The sequence below is a fragment of the Zophobas morio genome, unplaced genomic scaffold, assembly GCF_036711695.1.
Source record: "Zophobas morio isolate AGI-343-1 ecotype UQ-CSIRO unplaced genomic scaffold, CSIRO_AGI_Zmor_V1 ptg000023l, whole genome shotgun sequence".
Taxonomy (NCBI): domain Eukaryota; kingdom Metazoa; phylum Arthropoda; class Insecta; order Coleoptera; family Tenebrionidae; genus Zophobas; species Zophobas morio.
The window spans coordinates 8,772,875-8,795,002 of NW_026972128.1; the positions used below are offsets into that span (position 1 = coordinate 8,772,875).

Genomic DNA, 22,128 nt, shown 5'->3' on the forward strand with positions numbered 1-22,128 from the left:
GTTACTGCTTAATTGCATGTAGATAGTGTCAAACATGATTGACGATAGGATCAGCAAGATGTTGGGTCGCCTCCTGCTTCGGCGAACGACAGGGTGGAAGTCATCAAATTACCAGCGACCAATGGCAGTCCGTCTGGAATTTCGGTTCCTTCGTTTAACAGTGAAAGTACGGGCGATACGCCGCTGAATTTATCACTGAAACCCAGTACATCAACGAATAGTAGTAGTTCTTCGCTGACTTCGTTAAGCAACATGTCGGCTAATATTGGAGTAGATAGGATATGTGAGTTTTTGTTCTGATGAATTGAACATGATGTTTTTTGGGTACATTGACGCAACGACTGAGTCATTCACGTGATAAAAAGTGCTATTTTAAGAAGGCACTTGCACGCTAGTGCAATCACATCTCAATTAATACAATACGTGTAAGAGATGGGATATCTAATCAAGTACTTTGGTTGTAACTATTAATAATAATCTCGAGCAAAAAGTCGACTTGTGATGGGAAAAGTGGGTATAAAATTAAAGAAAAAAAAAAAACAGTTTGGAAGTCGGTTAGTATACATTAAATTCTTACGCTCATTCGAGTTGAAGGTTGTAAATTTCTCAGTTGTCAAATTTTGACTTATTTTCTAGCACAACATAATTACTAAAATCCTTTCACAGTTAATTCTGGTGCACATTACTTTTTATGTGGTTCCTCAATGAACTTGTGCTCATAGTGACTCAACCACTCGACTACTCTTACTCCATCCATTTATAGATAGCGTTACGGTTTTCATTCAAAACTTACGTCTCTTTAAGAAATCGCAACATTGTATGTTATGACCAGTCAATTAGAAAAACAAATGTCCAAATTTTTACTCATCCTAATAAGACGTGATGACAAATTAAGAAAAGAAATTTGTTAAAAAATAATTAAGGTACATTTTAAAGTAAGTTCATGCTGTCAGTTATAACGTTGATTTTTTTAAATGTTTTTTTTTTAATTCTGGGCGTATATTATTAAGAAAAAAAAAACTATGTAAGTTTGTTCGGAAAGCTTTGCTTCACTTCCGCCGTTTCACTCCTCAGTGACCGCGTACATTATGTGACAAATTTTGTATAATTTTCAGATCATTACATTTCACTCCCCCTTTTTTTAAATAATTTTTAAAAATCACGATTGTAGAGAAATAATTCAAAGTAATGGCAGCATAGGCAAGCAGTATTACATTTTTTCACGTGACAAGCAAGACTGTTAATGTTGGATATCTACTAGGCCATGGATTTTTAAAATCAGTTGGTACTTCCTGCGCACTGCTTAACCTAAAATTCTAATATGTTAAATGTCAAATAGACAAGTGAAGCATTGGTAGTCAAACGTCAAATTTCAGTAGTACCAACTTACAAACAAAATGAATGTGCCTACTAGAAATCAAACATTAATGAAAGCCCTGTACTATCTATTCAAAAATTAAAAAACCACCACCTGTTGAATTAGGTTGTTAGCAAATAAAACTCGGCTAGGGCTCATTTTTACACTGCTAAGTTGGTGGTAAAAAAACTTCGAATACTATTTCTACTGGCAAGTCTGATTCAGATGAAATTTGTAATGAAGGTGGTAATTAATAATTGTTTTATTTTTATTTGAGTTCAGTTTTTGATTTTCTTTATTATTACCTTAATTATTACTTACCTACTCAAAGACTAGTGCAAAGTAAATTTATGATTTTTTTTATGTATAATCTAAAGAGTGATTCTAAATAGGAGGTGCTGAGATTTTTTGTGAGCCCAAATATACTAAAAACAACATGTCTTGAATGAAAATCGTAATCATCCTAACCTCAAATTGCGTTTTCGTAGGGTTGAGTAATCTTTTAGTTGTTTTCATAATAAATTATCACTAGGCGACATTATTTTTCTAACATTAATAAATCCCAAGGGTATAATTATTTTATTGCATCTTATTTGTGAATATGACTATAAATTGTTTCAGACACTTCACATTTTAAATTTAGCTAATCATCCCCACTAACAATTTGATGACGGCACCTCAAAATTGTGCATAATAAATGGATTTAAATTGTATAAAATTACACGTGTATTCATGAATCTGTGTTGTTTTTACACTTTTTACCCGAGACATTGAGATTTTTGGGAAAAAAAAAAATCAAAACTGTAACAACATTTTGCATTTTAATTTTGAATCTACAGAACCGAATGTTTTGCAATCTTGGAGACATTTACAGTTATCGTAAGCACGGTAAATTTTTAATGAAAAAAATTGTTGGAAAGTTATTTCGACATAACTTCCCTCGCTTCTGAAGTACCTACAGTCCAACAAATACTGCTTCTCTGAAAAATTATAAAATTTGATTTTTCAGACTTCTACTTTTTCGTGATATATGGAGTAAAGATACTATGGAAGGTACTAGTCACATTTTAATAAAAAAAAAGGTTTCACCTTCTTAAAAAAAGACAGTTGGGAGTCCCAAAAAGGTTTCACATTCTTAAAAAAAGACCTTTAGGGTACCTAAGAAGGTTTTACATTTTTAAAGAACACAGTTGGGACCCTTGAGAAGGTTTTACATTGTAAAAAAAAACATTTGGCGCCCCCGAGAAGGTTTTACATTTTTAAAAAAGACAGTTGGGACCCCCGAGAAGGTTCACATTAAACAAAAGAAATTTGGGACCTCCGAAAAAGTTTTACATTTTTAAAAAGCACAGTAGGGACCCCGGAGAAGGTTTCACATTCTTAAAAAAATACACTTGGGGCCCCCGAGAAGGTTTTACATTTTGAAAAAGCCAGTTGGGATCCCCGAGAAGGTTTCACATTCTTAAAAAAGAAATTTGGTGCCCCCGAGGAGGTTTTACATTTTTAAATAAAGGGGGTATTATTCTCACCTTTTCCAGACAGTGAGGTAATTTCATCAATAAAAAATTTGTTATGACATCATAAACACTATGTAGATAATACACAATGCGAGAGAAAAAGAGAAACAAAACGAAAGACCAAGTTTGGAATCGAACGTGCGACGTCCGGTCTGCATTCCTGACTCGTAAGCACTAGACCACAACGGGAATGCCTTACGTTAAACTGTTATTATAGCGTGCATTATGTTTTTGCAAAAATTTGAGGGTAAGGGAAAACTCAAAGCGGATTCCTACATTACACTTATAGGATTATATTGTTATACAATAGTTAAATTAAATTAAACATAGAATTCTTTCAAATGTCGTCATCAAATTGTTGGTGGGGATAACCAGCAAAATTTTGGTTAGCGCATGCAACCATCTACATGATATTTCTAATATACATATAATATTTGACAACAATCGGTCCAGCAGTTTCTGAGATTACGTGTCTAATAAAAATGGACACAGACACCAGACAGACAGACAAACGGAAACGAAAATTTTATTTATTTATTTTTTTTATTATCGCATTCAAATTATTTAGAATTACTCATACAGGTGTTTCAAAAAAATTAATGAATGAGCCAACTTTTTTTATTAAATCAGGAATGGCTCACTCCATTTTCCCGAAAATTTGGGAGTACAATATTGTTATGATTAGTGTTAGACTGCACCTATGTAAATTGATATAAGGACATACATATCTTCATTTAACTAAAAAATTAATAATAATTTGTAAGATCAAATTTTATAATTTTTCGAAAAAGCTGGATGTGGTTTATCGTGTTCTGGGGGGAGGGAAGTTCTGTCGAAATAACCTTTGACCAATTTTTTTATGTAAAAAAATGTTATTCAAATTAAATGGCTCCGTTTTAGATTTCCAACTGAGTTTTAATCATTAAATTAAACTACTTTATTTATGACCGATTTTATTAAATTTTATAACAAAATAACTATACGTGTTAGAAAAGTTTTACTTGTCTACTAACATTATTTGAAGCTGTCTAGCTTATTTCATTAATGTTGGAGACCAAAAATTATAAAATGTCGAAGTAGTATCTAAATTAATGAGAACGTAGGCAACCAATATTACATTTTTTGTCCCACAAGCATATTAGTTATCGAAATGATTTATAGTCATTCCGACAAGAAATTCACATTAAGTTAATTTCAACAAGCTTTTAAAGTTCAGTTAGACTTACTTCAACATGAAGAAATTATTGAGTTTCAAATATGTGTTCCAGTTTAAATTTGTACCTGATCTATTTGGATGTTAGATCGTGTTTCTTTCAGTTTAAAAATATGTGATATTGCACTGACGATTAAAAAAAATTTGCGGCTGATAAGAACTCTGTTTTCTTTTTAGATTTACTGTGTTTTTTATATCCTCTAATTCGGGTTCCTAGAAACTCTCAAAATAATGATATAGAGCTCATTATTTATCAGGATTTGGAACAGATGAGACAGCAAATCGTCCTTGTTTGGGTGGTTTGAGCCGTGAAAACAACACTTCCATACAATATGTATATTTGATTTTGTGACAAGATACAATACCAGAACCACAGCAAAAACCACCATATGACTGCCTGTCATCCCAAAATTGTTGGATGCGTTTGACATTCTAATGACATTGTTCACGTTATTTAGATGTCAAGTTGCGCACCATATTTTAAAATGTTTACGAAAAGTACACACCCTTGTCAAACATATGAATAGCAAAAATTTAGACTGAAGCCACGTATTATTTTAGATGTAAATTGCGGCGTTCATGGATCATTAAAATATCAACAAAGTCTTTTTGTGTCAAGTAGTATATTTTTGTTTGAACATATCCATGATATTTGTACCCTGTACTTCTATTTTAAACGAATAGACACGATGTCTCACAACATGGAGTTCCGGTCTCAGAATTTACGACTTATATACGTCTAATATGCATATCAACCCTCAAGACATAAATGATAGCAATATTTGCATTTAGTTAACAACCCTGAATAAAAAGACCATTTAAGAGCCACTGAACGTCAAACGCTCGAAGCGTTGTTGCTGATGTTTGTAACATTAGCCCCTTTTACACACTAATTTCGAAATGAAGTCCTTACTCGTGCATACTCAGTATTTGTGTATTTTATTACCACAAAGGCATCATGTTACGGTAAATACGACTGGGTTAATCGAAAACTGATCCTCCTTTGGTGTAGCTCGTCGAAAACCGGGCCCGAAACCCCGCCGCGTAATCTCCTCGAGTAGTCAACTTCCTCCTGGAGCACCTAGCGCTTCCTTGGCTCAACTTTTCGCGACCGCCGATTCTCCGAGACCACCTAGTCGTAACGAAGGCTCGGACGGCGGTAGTTCCACCTCCTCGACGTGCGCTGCGTCGGCCCCCTGCACCGCCACCGCCTCCACGACGGTCCCCACCATGTCCCTGGCGAACCACAAAGAGGGCAGGCCGAGGAACCTCGGCCGAGGCGTTAGTAAACCTAAAAAGAATACAGTAGCTTCTTTGTTAGCGCAAAGTAGAGCGTTAGGTGTGTATTAAATCCCGTTCGATTGAGATTGTAGGTGATTTAGGTGAGATTTTAGGTATTAAACCTATGCCTATTTTGGATCCGAACGCTTCAATGAATCAGCAGATGAATCTTTTGAAGTCGAATATATTGGCTGCACAGCAGTATATTTCTGAAGCAGGTGGTGACGAAAAAGCTTTAAATAAATTTTTGCAGGAAAAATTCAGGGGTACTTTAAGTGATTCTAGTACTGTTGATGCCTCCACTGATTCTGATAACCTTACTGATTCTAATCACACAGATTCAGAAATGGAGATTGAAGTCGCCACCAAGAAACAGAAACAGTACGACGAACGCGCCCTCAGAGTGCCCCTGGAAAAAGGTAAATTCAAACATTTTCTTAGTTTTTTTTTTTACTATGTTTTTGTGGTAGGGTGGAAGAGGGAGACCGTCATTCGAGGGCTGACGAAGAGCGGCGGCATCAAGGGGGACGTCACGTACATTGCTCCTGATTCTGCGAATAAATTTAAGCAAATGTCAGACATCACTCAGGTATTTATTCGAATTTTGGGTTGTATTTTTCTTCAATATTTTTTTAATAGTACCTGGAATACCAAAAAAGTACAGACTTGGCAAAAGAAAACTTTACGTTCAGCTGTCGGGTCATCTTGGGAGACTATCTGCAGCCAGTACCACCTGAAATGGTCGCAGAAGGGGGAGAATACATATATCTCACAGAAGAAGATGTTACGAGGAGGTAGGAATTAACAATACTGTGTTGGACTGTGTTTTCTGTCTTCGTCTGACACACTGTAGCATTTTAAAGGCGGACACTATACCTGCGGACGAAGACAGAAACATACTATTTTACAACATCTTGCCAAAAATTAAAAAAATCTGCTTTATTATTCAACCATTGTTAATTTAATTTCTAGATTAGAAGAGCTAAGAACTGCCATGAGAACAAGCTTACCCGTCGAACAACGAATAGAAATGGCCCGAAAGCAGCAAGCAGCCCGAGCAGCCGCAAGAATTGACCGCGAACAGGCCCGAATAGCCAAAGAAATTGAAAGATCCGAACGCCAAGAAGCTGCCAGAAGAGACCGAGAGGCCAGATCTCAACAGCTGTTAGAGGTACGATTTTGTTGTTTTTTTCAATTTGAACATCATGAAAAAAGGTAACGCTCACTGTTGTAAACCGCAACCGTCATTGTGTACTCTTTTTTACTTAAGTGACTTTTTTGATAATTTTTATTGTGAAGGTATAGTATTTTTTTTAAAAAGGGTCGAAAACGGCTAGCGTTCACGCTTGAACAGAAAATTCAGATAATATCAGAAATAGAAGGTGGGAAAACGAAATCGGACGTATCTAGGGAGCTCGGTTTGGCTAGCTCGACTGTAGCAACAATATGGAAGAATCGTGATAATATACTAAGCGCCTATAGCTCTGAAAACCTGGGACGATGTCACAGTCCCAGTAATAACGATTTGTACATTCCCGATATTGCGATGGTATGTCAGTAATTTTGAGAAAAAAACAAACGAATGTTATAGGTGTCAGGTGTTACCAGTTGTTTAAAAAACGACTAACAAGTGCTTAGCACATCGACAGAGTTGTAGTCTTTGATTACATGCCATCTCAGATTAGCTCTAACAAACTTTAATCGATTGCAGTAACATTTTTTCTCTCCAGTCATCTCAGTTTTACAGCTTTACGTCGATATCATCATGCATTTACCTTCCAAGCCACAGTTACTATGCCTTCACCAGATTGTACGTCATCTGCATGGTACATAATGCTTCAGCGCATGTCTTAACTTCATCATCAACTTTTTTTTTAATTTTATTTATTTATTTTGTAAAACATTTCTATACCTTGACTTCAGTCAGGCAAGTTAAGAAATGTTTCTTTAATATATTTTTTGTTATATGTGTTCATATGTTGTAACGTGTTGCATGACAGGCCAAAAGAAAACGCCAGGAGGAACTCGAAAAACATAGACACGAAGAACAGCAACGAAAACAACAGGTAATGAATCCATTTCATTTTTTTTTCTGCGTTAGTTTTTTGAGCTTGACGCCACTAGCTTCATCCAACGCCATGTGCGGTTACTCGTTTCAACAATTTACACATATTCTTTCATTACAGGAGAGAGAATTCAAAAGACAACAAGCAGCCATGTTAAAAGAGCAGGTAAGATTCTTTCCGACACGTTGCCTTTGCTTAATCTTTATTTGTGTGTATAAAATTACCTTTTTCACGTAATAATCATTTTTCATTTGTTTTATCACACAGTAGAATTTTCGTTTCGACCAATATAGTAGTTCAAAAAATGTTTTTGTTTATTCAGTTTGTTAATTAATTTGTGTTTAGTACATGTGTGCATTTATTGTGATTTTGTGGCTTGTGTATATACTGTGATGCTGTTTTTCTCCGTAGATGTACATACAGGAGATCAGTAAACAGCGAGAAATGCTCTACACTGTTGAGTTGGTATGGATATGTATCTCAAATATGAGTGTCTATCCTTTTTCATTCATTATACATTTCGATTTTCATTTAACTTGCTTGCTTCTATACTAAGTTGTGCTAATTTCTTTCCTTGTACTAATTTATTTTATTTGGAATGTGATAAGTTGTCATTTTTACTAACAAAACAAGTTAAGGCTCCCTACGAAAGCATGTTCAAGGTGAAATCTTTGAAAATTACTACGAAACCGCTTTTATTAAAAAAAATATATTCCACGAGCTCGAGGACTATATAAAATAGAGGTGGAAGGTTGTCACTTGCCAAGAGAGTGCCTCCAGATAACAATTATTATTCATGGTTTATTCGAGACAAAGTAACGTCTTTTTTTGTGTAGGACAAATTTTGCAGAACTTGAAACTTTGTAAAAAAGAGCTCCAACGACTAAACTAATTTTCTTAAGTCTATTTATATATATATATTAACCATCAGATTTTTGTAGCCGATCACTTAATTACTTTAGACTTTCTATATAATCTTTGGTAAAAAATTCAAATCTCAGTGGCACTCTCTTGCTTATAAAACGTCCTATTTATATTATCCAACGCCTCCTAATAAAAGCATTTGTGGTGACTTTAAATCTATAAAGTGGCTTAAGTCTTTGAAACACGTTACTGAAACATTTTTTCTTGTTTTTTTATAACAGCCAAAGGGAATGAATAATTAAGATTTACATAATATCAGTATCTACGGTGGCCAGTAGCGTTACTGAAGAACGTCTGTGTCCAGTATATGACAGAACTTCATATAAGTTCTAGAATGAAGTAATTACTTGAGGTTTCTTAGATAATCTATTCACAAATTGGAAAACTCATTTTTGTTATATAATTAAGGAAGAATAATTATAATGTGATTTTTTTTTAAATCCATTCTAAGCCGTTATGAAGAGGTGTTGGATAAAATTTTGTATGGCACATGTATGTTATTTGCGTAAATCAATTGATCTGATTAATTATAATTCAACATAATTGTACCATATATACCGATTAAAAAGGACACTTTTTTTGCTCAACGCTTTACTAATTTTATTTTATAAGTTAATTACTTCAAGTCCATACTTCAAAACAAGCATGATTTTTCTCACTTTATTTTCGACGCTTTCTCAATTCTGGTTCTTTTTTTTACCAGGAACGAGAAAGGCGACGCCAGCACATGGCCTTAGTGAAAGCTTTAGAAAATCGCCGAAAACTAGAAGAACGCGAGAGGAAAAAACAACAACTACTCGCCGAGAAGCAAGCAAACAAAGAAAAGAAACTAGAACAAAGAAAAATGGAACTGGAAATTCTGTCCGAATTGAGAAAACCGTGCGAAGATTTAGAACTCGATCAGAAGCCGTTGCCCGAATACGAGAGGATTCCAGGACTGAAGCTTCCAGGGAAAGCATTCGCCGACATTCTCATGGTGTTTGAATTTTTGCACAATTTCGGCGAAACGCTGGGCTTCGATATGGAGTCTCTGCCTACTCTCGACTCTCTTCAACAAGCTTTAATGCCTAACGAACACTCTTCCGAAGCCGAAGAAGAACTGTTTTCTGTGATGACACATTTACTAGTCTGTGCTATAGAAGATCCGGGTATTCCGAATCCAGCACGTCATACTACCATTCTGGGGCAGAGTCTCCGACAAGCCGACATAACGCACGCCAACTTGTCTGAAATCTTGAGGATTTATTTGTACGCGAATGCCACAGGCGAAGTTAAAGCTCTTACGGGGGTGCACTTCGAGAGGGATAGGGAGAAGAGAGTGGCCGACCACCATCAAAACGACAACGAAATGCAGCAGACCTCTTGCGGGAAGAATTCACAATATTATGAGTTGTTGCACGAAAATGCGACGTGGAAGCTATCCGACATGTTGAAAGATAAACCTTATATGGCCTTATCGCCGACGTGCAAAGCAGAAATTTTGGCCTTTTTGTGTAACGAATTGTTGCAGAATAAGGCGGTGATAAGACAGATTGAAAGCTCTTTAGAAAGTGTCGCACACCAGAAGAAAGAGAAGTGGCTGATGGATACCAAAATTAGGAAGTATGTGGTTGCTTTGGGTGTTTTTCTTTAATTTAGCGTTTTGTTGTTGTGTAGGTTGAGGATGTTGCACAATAGAAAAGTTCGGTCGGAAGCTGTTGAAAAAGCGCAAACTAAAGCGGATGGAGATGCCCAGGAAGGTAATGTGGATTCGCCTTCTTTACACAAGGATGATTTGTTGGACGACGAGGAGAACGAAATGAGTGAGAATGAAAGTGTTGGAACACAGCCAGAAGAGGTAAGTGGTTGCCATTTTGTATGAGTGGATCATTTTGGTTAAAATCATCATTCATCACATGTGCATTGTTAATTGAAATAAGTAATTTTTTTTAATTGTAAGTTTTTAAGAACTTTGGTTGTATTGCTACCGCAGCAAGTAATTTATGAAACAAACAACAAAATTAATGATATCTAAAATTAAATAATTATGTGCAGTGAATTGTTTTCTAATAAACGTCAAAACTATTGTCGCACAATGTAAACAAAAACAACAATGTTTATGTTTCTGAAGGGAGGGAATTTTAATTATTCTGTATCTGTACCGATTACCAACTTGCTAGATTTTAGACTCCCTAAAGAAAGTACAACAATGTTTTCCTTTTTTTCTATGATAAAATGATATTAATATAGATGTCCCATTGTCTTTTTTTTATTCCTCTTTTTTGTGCGTTAAATATCATAGGATCGCTTGAAAAATCCGCACGTTGACAAAGTAACGTATTTGAAAGGCCCCTGTCATATTAAATATTCGCTAGTAGTACATTTTATTTAAATATTAATTATGACGTTGTTTTTATTTATTTCATTTTGACATTTTTGTCATGAAATTTCAAATATAAAGTTTTTTGGACTATCAACTTGCCAGTGTAAAAATAAGTCTTAGAGGAGTTTTATTTAGTACAAACTTAATTCAACAAGTGGTGGATTTTAAATGTTACTTCGCATCTAAAATCTACCCGAATAAATGTATTAATAAAGGTTCATTATTGTTAAAAAAAAATCACTCTACTGTTTGGTTTAAAATATTATCTCAAAAAGTTCTCGTTTCGAATTCAAAATTTTTAGTAATCAAACCAAGAAATTTTGATTTATATTCTCAGTGTTTAGGGATTATGGAACTCCGCAATGAGGAGGCGGAGCAGTAATACCCCTGGCTGTTGGGTACCCACAATACTTTTGCGTGCGAGAATTACTTTCAACAGTTACTTAATAGATTTTTCTTGAACAAATAGTTTATTAATGAATGTCCAATCGTCGCCTGAGAACTTGTTTGGTCCACAGACCGGAGTGGACTCAAGCCAATGTCGACTCTAAACGTTCAAAATTTCTGCAGGAAATGGTTATTATTTAGATGCTTTTATTTACAAACATAATATCACATCTCATATGTTTCACTCGATTTTGACATTCAACATTTTTTTTTTGTTTACCTAAAAATTAATTCTTTAATTGTGTGTGATACTAACAAAACGTCCTAAATTAGCAATACTAGAGGAACCGTAATCTTGCAATAGAATTTTTTCGGGAAAGTGCATTTATTTTTATTTTTTCGCACCATTCTGTTCTGTTTTGTATTAATTTTTACATATTTTTAGTCACAATTTTGGTGTTTATTTTCCATACTTTCCCACTTTTTCGATTTTTCGACTTCTCAACTCTCGATTTCTCGATCTTTTGATTTTTCGATTTTTCGTCTCAGTTTTTTAATTTTTCGATTTTTAACTTTTCGTTTTTTGGATATTTCGATTTTTCAATTTTCCAATTTTTTAAATTTTCGTGTTTCAATTTCTCGATTTATTGATTTTTCAGTTTTTCGATTTTTAATTTTTCAATATTTTAAAATTTAGATTTTTCGATTTTTCGGTTCTTCGATATTTTTTAATTTTTCAAATTTTAACGTTCTGAATTTCCAGTTTTCCGATTTCTCAATTAATCAATTTTTTTATTTTCCCATTTCTCGACTTCCCAAAGTTTCGATTTTTCAGTTCTTCAGTTTTTCGATTGTTCAGGTTTTTGATTTTTTGACTTCGATTTCTCAACTTTTCAGTTTTTTAATTTCCCAACTTTTGGATATTTCCCCTTCAATTTTGTGGTTTTTCAGTTTTTAGATTCTTCAATTCTCCCTGTTTTTCAATTTTTCGATATTTCAGTTTTCGGATTTTTTAGTATTTCATAAATTTTTTGAGTTCTAGATTTTTAGATTTCTCAACTTTTTACTTTTTGACTTTTTTAGTTTTCGTTTTTAAAACTTTTAGATTTTTCAGTTTTTCAACTTTTCAATTTTCGGAATTTTTAAATTTTCGATTTTTTATTTTATTTTTTAAATTTTCGATTTTCCAATTTTTCGATGTTTCGAAATATAATTTGGCCAAAATCGAAAAGTTAAAAATGGAAAAATTAATAAATCGAGAGATTGAACAATCAAAACATCGATACATCCGAATCTTGATAAATCGAGATCTCAAAAAATTGAAAAATCGAAAATTTGAAAATTCGGAAAATTGAAAAATTAAAATAAAAATTACATAAATCGAAAAATCTAGAATTTTGAAAATTATCGAAAAGTTGAGAAATCAAAACATAAAACAGTCGAAAAATTGAAAAATCCAAAGTTTAAGAAACGAAAAACTGAAAATCCAAAAAATAAAAAATCGAAAAAGCCAGAAGGCGAAAATTTGAAGAATCAAAATTTTGAAAAATCCCAAAACTAAAATAAACATTCAAAAATTGAGAAATTAAAAAGTTGGAAAATTGAGAAATCGAAAAACCAAAAAAACAAAGTCGAAAAATTGAAGAATTGAAGAACTGAAAAATCGACACTTTGAGAAGTCGAGAAATGATAAAAAATGGATGGGGTTGAGAAATCGGAAAACTGAAAATTTAGCAACGTCAGAATTTGAAAAATTTAAATTTTGAAGAACGAAAAATCGAAAAATCTAAAATTTAAAACATTGAACAATTAAAATATTGCAAAATTGAAAAATTGAGAAATCCAAACATCAAAAAATAAAATTTCGAAAATGTAAAACTTAAAAATCGAAAACTGAAAAATTGAGAAATGGATACCGCAGAATTTAAGAATTGAAAAATCGGATAACTGAACAATTGGAAAATCGAAAAATTGAAAATCCTAAAAGTAAAAAATCGAAAAACCGACAAATCGAAATATAAGAGGATCGTAAAATTGAACAGTCAAAACATTGAAACATCTGAATTCGATCAAGTCGAGAAATCAAAAGATTGAAAAATCGAAAAATTTTAAAAAAGAAAAATTGGCAAATCGAAAATTTAAATACATATTCGGAAAATTGAAAAACTGAAATAAATAAGAACTGTAAAATCGCGAAATTGAAAAACTTACAATTTTAAAAATTGAAAAATCGAAGTATAAAACATTCGAAAAATTGAAAATCCAAAAAATTAAAACTCGAGATATAAAAAATTCAGGAGTACAAAAATCGAAATATTGAAAAATCCCAAAACTGAAAGAAATATCGAATTAAAAAATTGGAAAATTGAGACATCGAAAAACTAAGAAAGCAAAATCGAAGAATCGTAAGCTTCAAAAATAGAAAAATTGAAAAATCAAAAACGTGAAAAACTGAAGAAGTGAAAAATCGAAACTTTGGAAAGTCGAGAAATGGGAAAATAAAAATAATACTTCAGAAATCGGAAAACTGAAAATTTAGAAAAGTCAAAATTTGAAAAATTGAAAGATTGAAATATGTATTTAAAAATCCTAAAATTGAAGAGAACAAAAATTGCGAAACAATATCATTGAAGTATTGGAAAATCGAGAAATCGAAAACTTGAAGAATGGACAAATTGAAAAAGCCCAAAATTGAAATATTGAAAAATTGAGACATCTAAAGTTGAAAAATAGAGAAATCCAAAAGCCGAAAAATTTCAATAGCGTATTCATAAACCATAAGTTCAGGACTGTGCTACTTTTTAACATTTAAATAACTTTTATTCGACAACATTGTAAGATGACGTCATCAATTCCTGGGGGGCATAAACGGATAAATTTTGACTAACGATATAACATGCTTCAAATGACTATAAATTGGAAAATGTTTTTGATTTCTTTTTTCCAAAAATGTTGACGTCTAAGGTGAAAACTCAACACGGATTCATAAACCGTAAACGGAGGATATAAATTTTAAATTACGTCTACTATTGTAACATTTGGAGATTACGTCATTTCATTGTTGGTGACAAATTTTGGTGAGGGTTTTACCTTTTGAGAATACAATTTGAAGTGTAAATTTTGTCATTCGGGAACATTATGTATGAAATCGTTAAAATGTTCAAGAACTTTGTTCACTTATTCTTTGTAAAGTCCGACCAGATAGTCGAAACGGGTTAGTTCTTCGTAGTGGATGTGTAACAGATCAGCTTAGAGAGGATATTGGCCTGAATGCGCTCTGGTCTGTAGATCAAACAAGTTCTCAGTCGACGCAATAAGTTGCGTAGATACGAAGAAGAAAAGTAAAAGAATTTCTGACAATAAAATGTATGCAAATAATATTTTAAAAAAGTATATTTACCTACCAACGGCAGAGCGTTGAATTTTATTCACATTCTTTAAAAAAAAGTTACAGTTAGAACTACACAAGAGAAAAATATTGAATAGCTATTTAATTTTTTCTTAATAAAAACTTAATAATTATAACCAATAATATTGGGTCTACCTACTCTACTTTAGTACCGAGTTTGTTCTCGCGGTCTACAGTAATAGACCATTTTTATAGTTTTAAAATAATTACGTTCTAGTTATTTGATTTAACAGAATTTGACAGCGTTGTAACCTCGCTCACGTTTTTCCCCATTTTTCCCCTAAACTAAAAAACTAAGTTGTGTGTTGGTTCTGTCTCTCTTCTATTTTTAATAATCACCAATGAGATGTCGAGGAATGCTCGTAATGGCCCTATATCAGAAGGGTCTTCCTAACATTGTTAACTTAGTTTTTACGTACAAGCCCTACCATTCCTTTCTTATCATCACATTCATTTCATCTATTTAGTTGCAACCTTACAGAACTTGTACTTTTTAACAGGAGGAAGATAATAAATTGTCGGGCGAAGAATTGGGCAAGAAATTGGAAAAGTTGATGAAAACTTCCGAAATCCAACTGCAATCTTTGAATTCGTCGACTCACCAACTCCGAGCTACTTGTTTCGGACAAGATCGGTACTGGAGAAGATACTGGAGTCTATCCAAGGCTGGTGGTATTTTCGTGGAAGGTATGGAATCCGCAGAACCGGACATGTTGCTAGAACAAATCCAGTACGACCAGTCCAAAGAAACCATCAATAGTTTAAATGACATCAATAATTTAATGAGAAAAGTTGAAAACATCAACGATATCAATATCGACAAAGAAGTGAGCAGCATCGTCAGTAACAACGAAATCCAAAAAGAAGTGGAGAAAAATCCAGCGAAAACCGAAGATAACGAAAACGAACACAGAAAAACTCCAAACCGATTAGGGGTGTGCGAGAACGGCGAGATACTAGACAAGAGCGAGCGAAATTTAGCCGAATTGAGAAAGAGCGTAGATGACATAGTACAAAACTTAGAGAGAAACATAGAAATAGAGAAAGAAAGGCGCCTCAGGCAGGAATCTCAAGACAATAAACTGAATAACCACATCAACGACGGCGATAGCAAAATAAAGACGGAGATCACCGACGCGGAATCCATCACTAACAAGAAATTTAACTTGTTCGAGAAACTGGGCCAGTGCATGGAGCGCGAGAACAAATCAGAGGAAGACCTGAAAGCCGAGGTAAAAGCAGAGGTGAAGGAAGAACTGAAGAACGAGATTTTGAACGAACTGAAGAGCGACATTAAAGGTGAGAGTAAGAACGATAGTAAGAGCGAAGACGAGAAATCGAGCGAGAGTGAGCATAAGTGGTTCAGTATTCTGAGCAAAGACGGCACTTGTGACGGGGTTTATTTGACAGCCGGAAACCGCTGGGATAATGGAGGCGTCGGGGCTTGTACCAGGGATAACTTAACCGAGTTGAAAATTCCCGTGTTCCCGCCTCCCGGTTCAAATTCCTCTTCGACCAATTATCACAGCTTGTGTGATAGTCCGGCTCCGTTGCAAATGACAGCCGAGGAAAGTGCGCAGCTGGAACACATTAAGAAACACGGAATGCCGAAGGCGTGCGACAGAAAGTCGGTGCCTGTAGATCAGAGGTACGGTTGGTGGAGGTTGACGGATCCGGAACAGTTGAAGGAACTTTTGGATAATCTGCACGTCAGAGGAGCGAGGGAAAAAGAGCTGAAGAGAACGTTCATTAGTATTATGCAGACGATGTATGAAAGACAAGGTAAATTCTATATTGAGGAAGGTCAGAAGGATTTGACCGAATTGCCCCTTGAGGGATTAGAGAGTGTCAAGTTGATGGAAGGTGGAGCCCCGTTTCCGGATGACGTGGGGGCCTGGAGCCCATCCATTGCCCATAGAGTAGATCTCTCGCTACTGGAGCAGGTGAGGTTCTTATTGTGTTTTAATTTAATAAACTGAATCACGAACGAGTAGAACAATTTATTATTATTATTATTATAGATATAAGTCGTCACCACACATAAATACCTACATTGTTCTCCACACACTTAAAAAATCCCATCAGTGTCCCAAAGTCACCTGTCAAACAAATCATTCAATTTATTATTAGGTGGAAGCCTTAGAAGACAAAGTTGCCAGCGCCAGCATGCAGATAAAAGGCTGGAAGATCCCGAGCAGGGACGTTCAAGACATTCCCGCGGACGAAATAGTTCCGCTAGTTCGAGATCGACTCGCCTCGCTCGAGGTGAACATCGAACGTCGCTACTTGAAACCGCCTCTAGGCAACAAGTAAGTATCGCCGTCTACAGCTGAGATTTGTTGATATTTGACGCACACTAGGCCAACCTGCATCAACATTTCCAGTGCCGGGGAACAGAACTTGGCCGCGATCGCTCAAGAGGCTTCCGGGGGAAGTGCGACAGCGTCCAACCAACCGCTGGCGGATCCCAACGAAATCCCGAAGGGATTAGCAGTGTGGCGCGAAGCCGTCAACAGGGCTCAAACGTCCGCCCAGCTGGCAATGTGTCTCTACTCGTTGGAGTCTTCCATCGCGTGGGATAAGAGTATCATGAAAGCTGTGAGCTCCTCTGATGTTTTTAATAAACTGAGAGCCCGCAAATATAACAGCAAGCTCAGTGTGGGTGCTTGTGCTTCTTTTAGTTTTTAGTTTGCACTTTGACTTAATTTAAGGGGACGCTAAACGAAAACGATTCGCATTTTTTTGATTCGTTGCTACTTATACGAAGTTTGAGCCAAAGAATTAAAAGTGCTGCAAGTGTACAAAGAAGTGTGGTTCGCTTTCGCTTAACGCCTGCTTAACGTGTGGTGAAAATATTGATCACGTACTTAAGATTAGTGACTAACTGCATGTCTTTAATTTTATTTGCATGAGTTGTATAGACGATTCTATTTGCCCTCATTTTTCACCACATTTCAAACTTCTTTCACAGAACATCAAATTACCTTTGACGCTCTGTTATAGAACTACTCTTACCGTTGTTTATTTAAATTAATCAGCGCAACAGCTCGATTTAAACTAATTTTAGTGGCTGTGTGCACATGTTTTTTAACTAATTTAACATTAATAATGTAAGATTTCGCGTCTGAGAAAATCTCAAAAATAATTATTTTATTACAGAACTGCCAATTTTGCCATAGTGGCGACAACGAAGACAAACTTCTCTTGTGTGATGGCTGCGATAAAGGTTATCACACGTACTGCTTCAAACCTAAGATGGAAAATATTCCTGAAGGTGACTGGTAAGTTCAAAATGTCGTGAGTCCTTCTTTGAAGTAAGCCAGATAATTTATTACTCCTGGCTCTATTTCAGAGGCGAAGGAAGTTCTGTCTAAATCACTACATTTTTTTACATTTTAACCCATGTGAAAATTCGTTTCACAAAAAAAACTGTTTTGATAAATGTACTAATTAATATCAATTCATAACAAAGAGGATTTTATAAATTTTCTTTGTGTTGGAATTTCGAGAAGGGTAAAATGCACGAATTAACAAGAATTAAATTAGTTCTGTTTTTTTTAACGATTTATACGGAGTGAGAATTATTAGAAATAGAAAAAAGTCCTTTGAGAACTAAACTCTAAAATTATTTTTTACTATACAAAGTGTTCTGTGTTAAAACATTTTGTGGAAAGATAGAGAACATGAGATTAAATTTTCGTGTACAGAGTGTTTATAAAAAATGTTTTAATTGTTACAAATTTTCAAATATCAATAGTCAGCTTTTTCATACAGAATATCTAGATGTATATTACACTGCATCTTATGCTATTTTTGCCCTCTTTTTTTGCTGTGAATTTTCTATATTTAAAGTTGATAGTGTGATCCCGAACATTCCGCCCAAAATTGAAACATGGACACAAAATTAATCTGAAATTTGTACTCCCGAAGTTATTAGTCGGATTAAATGAATTAAAAACTTCAAAGCAACCAAAGTTTCATGTCACCACCCTATAACAACAAAACTATGAGAATCTACATGATGTTAAATTCAATAAATCAAAATTAATTAATCAAGATTACATCGTGAATGGAAATCCCTATCACAAATGTAAAATAAATAAAATGTTAAATGTGGTCGAAATCATAATAATGCTGCTCGGTACACACTTCGCTTTGAGAGGAGTGTCCAAGAATAAACGTTCCAAAATTCAAGTCATAGAACACGTAAACGATTACACAAAATCAGAACGAAATCTTTTTCCCACTTTGAATTCACGATGAAAATTCCCAAGTGAGAATATATTAAATTTAAATAATAATCTAGGAAAAACCATCCATCTCCTTAGACATATTACAATTTAAAATGTTATAAAATATTGCATATCTCATTTGTATTGCTTATTTCTTCAAGAAACTAAAATGTCTAATTTCTAGAGATTTCGTTAAATAAAATAACAATTTTTATCCCTTTTACCGAACGCATCCTGGAAATCCAACACATGGTCCGTCACTACAATAGTTACTGTGATTGTTTACTGTTTTAAAAAACACATCCACATATGAGAACAATGAGGACAAAAACTGGAATGTCGATATTTCAAAATTGTAAAATTTTAGAATTGTTTTATAAAATTCGATTTAGTTACAACAAAGCGCGTGTGTGTATTTACCCTTGCGATTTTTTGTGAAGGGTTGACATTGCCAAAAAATTTCAAGAAAATTTGGAATAACGTGGCAACGTCGCATCAGAATTTCAACAGTAAACTGGTTGTAAAGCCCAAGGAGAAGTCAAGCAGAATATATAAAAATTATTAAAAAAAGACAAGTTGTGTGTTCTATGCTTCAAAAACAGAACACTCTGTATAGTTTAAAATAATTTTAGAGTATAGTCTTCAAGGAACCGTACAACTCTAATAATTAATGCGATATCAAGGACCGCGTACTGACTCACCCTGTATATGGCATAATTTGAAATAAATCTGATTAAAAAACAAAGGAAATTTAAAAAAAAATACTTAATATCAAGATTCCTGTCAAATCCATATTTTTGTGGATTCGTGAAGGATAAAACTCATCAAACGATTAGAATTTTTGAGAGATGATTTAATCTTTTCTTCAACGGCCATATTTTAAAATGATTAAAATCAAATTTGGTTTCAACAAGATGGTGCCCGCCCATAATAATTTAATTTGATTAATTTATCATGGTGTTCCGCCCATAATTTAATTTACTTTAATTATTTTAATAATTCTGTTATATTTAGTACTATTTGGATAAAATTTCAATGTTTCTAGCCATTTTATTTCGGACAGGTGTATAATCGTCCTGGTTTTTTCATTTCCCTTTTCATTTTTGTGCGAATTTATTCCATCTTTTACACACAATTATTTGGAAAGACGTGTTTGAAATTTGAACTGTTGCTGGTTTTGCCGTAAGTGATATCAACTTAAGCATTAAATCAAACGAGTTGCATATCAACTCAAGTGCTACACCATTGAAAAAAAAAACATTTAATATAACGTACTTGAAAAATGTATTCTATTATATTTTAGTTACAAATACGTATAAAATTAATGTCATTTCCGGAAAAACCAAAAATTCGTTTTACAGATTCTTTGTGTAATTTTTCGTTGTTACTAATTTATTTTTATTGTTAGGTATTGCCACGAATGCATGAACAAAGCAACCGGCGAACGTAACTGCATAGTTTGTGGCAAGAAGTGTTCGACGACAGGAACCAGATTAATTTTATGCGAACTTTGCCCTCGCGCTTATCATACAGACTGTATTCATCCTGTTCTGCACAAAGTTCCTCGAGGCAAATGGTATTGTTCCAAATGCATATCGAAAAAGCCTCAAAAGAAAATGCGTAAAAACCATGCCAAATCGAACAAACAAGATAGCGAACTGTCCGATCATCCTCCTTCTAGGTAAACTAACCCGTCTAGAAAACACAAAAAATACTAAATTTATTTTGTACAGTCCTGCACCATCTCATAGTTCCGTAACAACCAATGAAGATCAGGGAACAACGAATTGCAATCAGAGTGATGTCTCCAATTCGAGTCTAGGCAACGTAGGCTCTCCGTCCACACAAACCTCCAAGAAAGATCGCGTATCGAAGAAGTTACTTAAAGAACTCGCTCCTTGCAAAGTGATTTTAGAAGATCTCGAATGCCACGATGACGCGTGGCCGTTTTTGCTCCCAGTCAATACGAAACAGTTTCCGACGTACAAGAAGATCATCAAGACTCCGATGGATTTGTCCACGATTAAGAAAAAATTATATGATGTCAGGTTTGTTGTTTTTGTGACGTTTTGCGTAGCGTGCTGACTGTGGTGGTATTTTTAGTTATAAATCCAAGGAAGAATTTTGTCTGGATGTGAGGCAGATATTCAATAATTGTGAAGTCTTTAACGAAGATGATAGCCCAGTAGGTAAAGCAGGTCACTGTATGCGGCAGTTTTTCGAAGCTCGATGGAACGAGCTTTGCATTTCTAACAGTTGAGGACTGCTTTATCAAAAAAGACCTTACCATCGACGAACGAGACCCCCGGAAAACAGTGTTTAAATTGCATTGAGGTGTGATGAATACTTTTTTATTATTAATACGGTTTCAAACAAAAACTATACAGGTATTTCCAGTGTGTGATATTGACTTTGAAAATGTATACTTGAGCTTTTTATTGTTCATAAATTGTAATTATTTGTATACAATTAAAAAAAATCTTGAAATTACGCATCACTTAACTTCGTTGACTTAATAAGAAAAGAATGTGATTTTTTTAGTTGGTTTCTCAGCTTGTATTAATTTGTATTTTTGATATTGTGTATTTTTTTATTTAATTATTTATTTAGAATAACAGCTTTTGTTGATAAAATGTCAATGATCTTTATTTATTTATTTTTTAATGACGTGATCTTTGCTATGGTTTTTTACAGAAGTATGTTTCAGTTGCATTTGACTTTAGATAGAATAAGAGAGTTTGTAAAAATGTAAAAAATTTCTTTGACACTGCATCGCTCAACTTAAATTAAATGTCTCTCTAGGCTATTACAAAATGTTTTTATGTAAGCTGAACATAGTTCTCAAAACGAAAGGATGTATTTAAATAAATGTGTTTGGTAGGCTAGTTCTCTGCAGATAATCTGCAGTTTATAGAACTAGGTTATGTATTTTAATGTAAGATATTTATATTAATTATATTTACTTATAAATGTCGTTTTTGTATTAATCTAAATTATTTCACCACACCCCAACTTACCACTTCAGGCGGTATCATTCCGGTTAAATTAATAAAATAATGACGTCATTGTAGTTGTGCTTGATGGGGGCCTAGTTATCATCTATTGGCTAAACAGAACAAGTGGCCTCCATGAATTCCGTACTGGCGATATTGCTATGATATCCAGGGGCTCCTTTCTCTGCTTTTATTTGTAGCGATTCCCCTCGTCTTCAAAGAATCGGATCTACTAATTTAAAAAATATATCATTTAGAACTTTTATTATGGTTGCCTTAATCAATTTTTTTAATTCAAAGTTTGTTTAATACATTATTACGATATTATAATAAATAATAACTTGAAAATAAAATGTATTATACAAATGGTCCTTCGAAAAAAAAAAT

General features: G+C 34.1%; 1 protein-coding gene across 14 annotated transcripts in view; it reads left to right on the top strand.

Moving 5' to 3' along the window:
* Positions 1-21,238, top strand: part of LOC135134660 (bromodomain adjacent to zinc finger domain protein 2B-like) — a 99,984-nt gene extending 78,746 nt beyond the window's left edge. For 5 of the 14 annotated variants that reach the window (XM_064063396.1, XM_064063402.1, XM_064063398.1 and 2 more), the window contains 19 exons: positions 49-283; positions 5,100-5,426; positions 5,470-5,787; positions 5,839-5,957; positions 6,008-6,162; positions 6,341-6,539; positions 6,690-6,917; positions 7,369-7,434; positions 7,555-7,599; positions 7,846-7,899; positions 9,062-9,960; positions 10,015-10,195; positions 15,017-16,459; positions 16,647-16,825; positions 16,877-17,174; positions 17,676-17,797; positions 20,157-20,429; positions 20,482-20,796; positions 20,852-21,238. In XM_064063396.1, the coding sequence (XP_063919466.1) occupies positions 49-283; positions 5,100-5,426; positions 5,470-5,787; positions 5,839-5,957; positions 6,008-6,162; positions 6,341-6,539; positions 6,690-6,917; positions 7,369-7,434; positions 7,555-7,599; positions 7,846-7,899; positions 9,062-9,960; positions 10,015-10,195; positions 15,017-16,459; positions 16,647-16,825; positions 16,877-17,174; positions 17,676-17,797; positions 20,157-20,429; positions 20,482-20,796; positions 20,852-21,008 (5,613 nt within the window). In that variant the 3' untranslated portion in view covers positions 21,009-21,238. The remainder of the gene's footprint in view (positions 1-48; positions 284-5,099; positions 5,427-5,469; positions 5,788-5,838; positions 5,958-6,007; positions 6,163-6,340; positions 6,540-6,689; positions 6,918-7,368; positions 7,435-7,554; positions 7,600-7,845; positions 7,900-9,061; positions 9,961-10,014; positions 10,196-15,016; positions 16,460-16,646; positions 16,826-16,876; positions 17,175-17,675; positions 17,798-20,156; positions 20,430-20,481; positions 20,797-20,851) is intronic. The other 9 variants (XM_064063407.1, XM_064063403.1, XM_064063404.1 and 6 more) reach the window with 9 other exon arrangements.
* Positions 21,239-22,128: the final 890 nt, after the last annotated feature.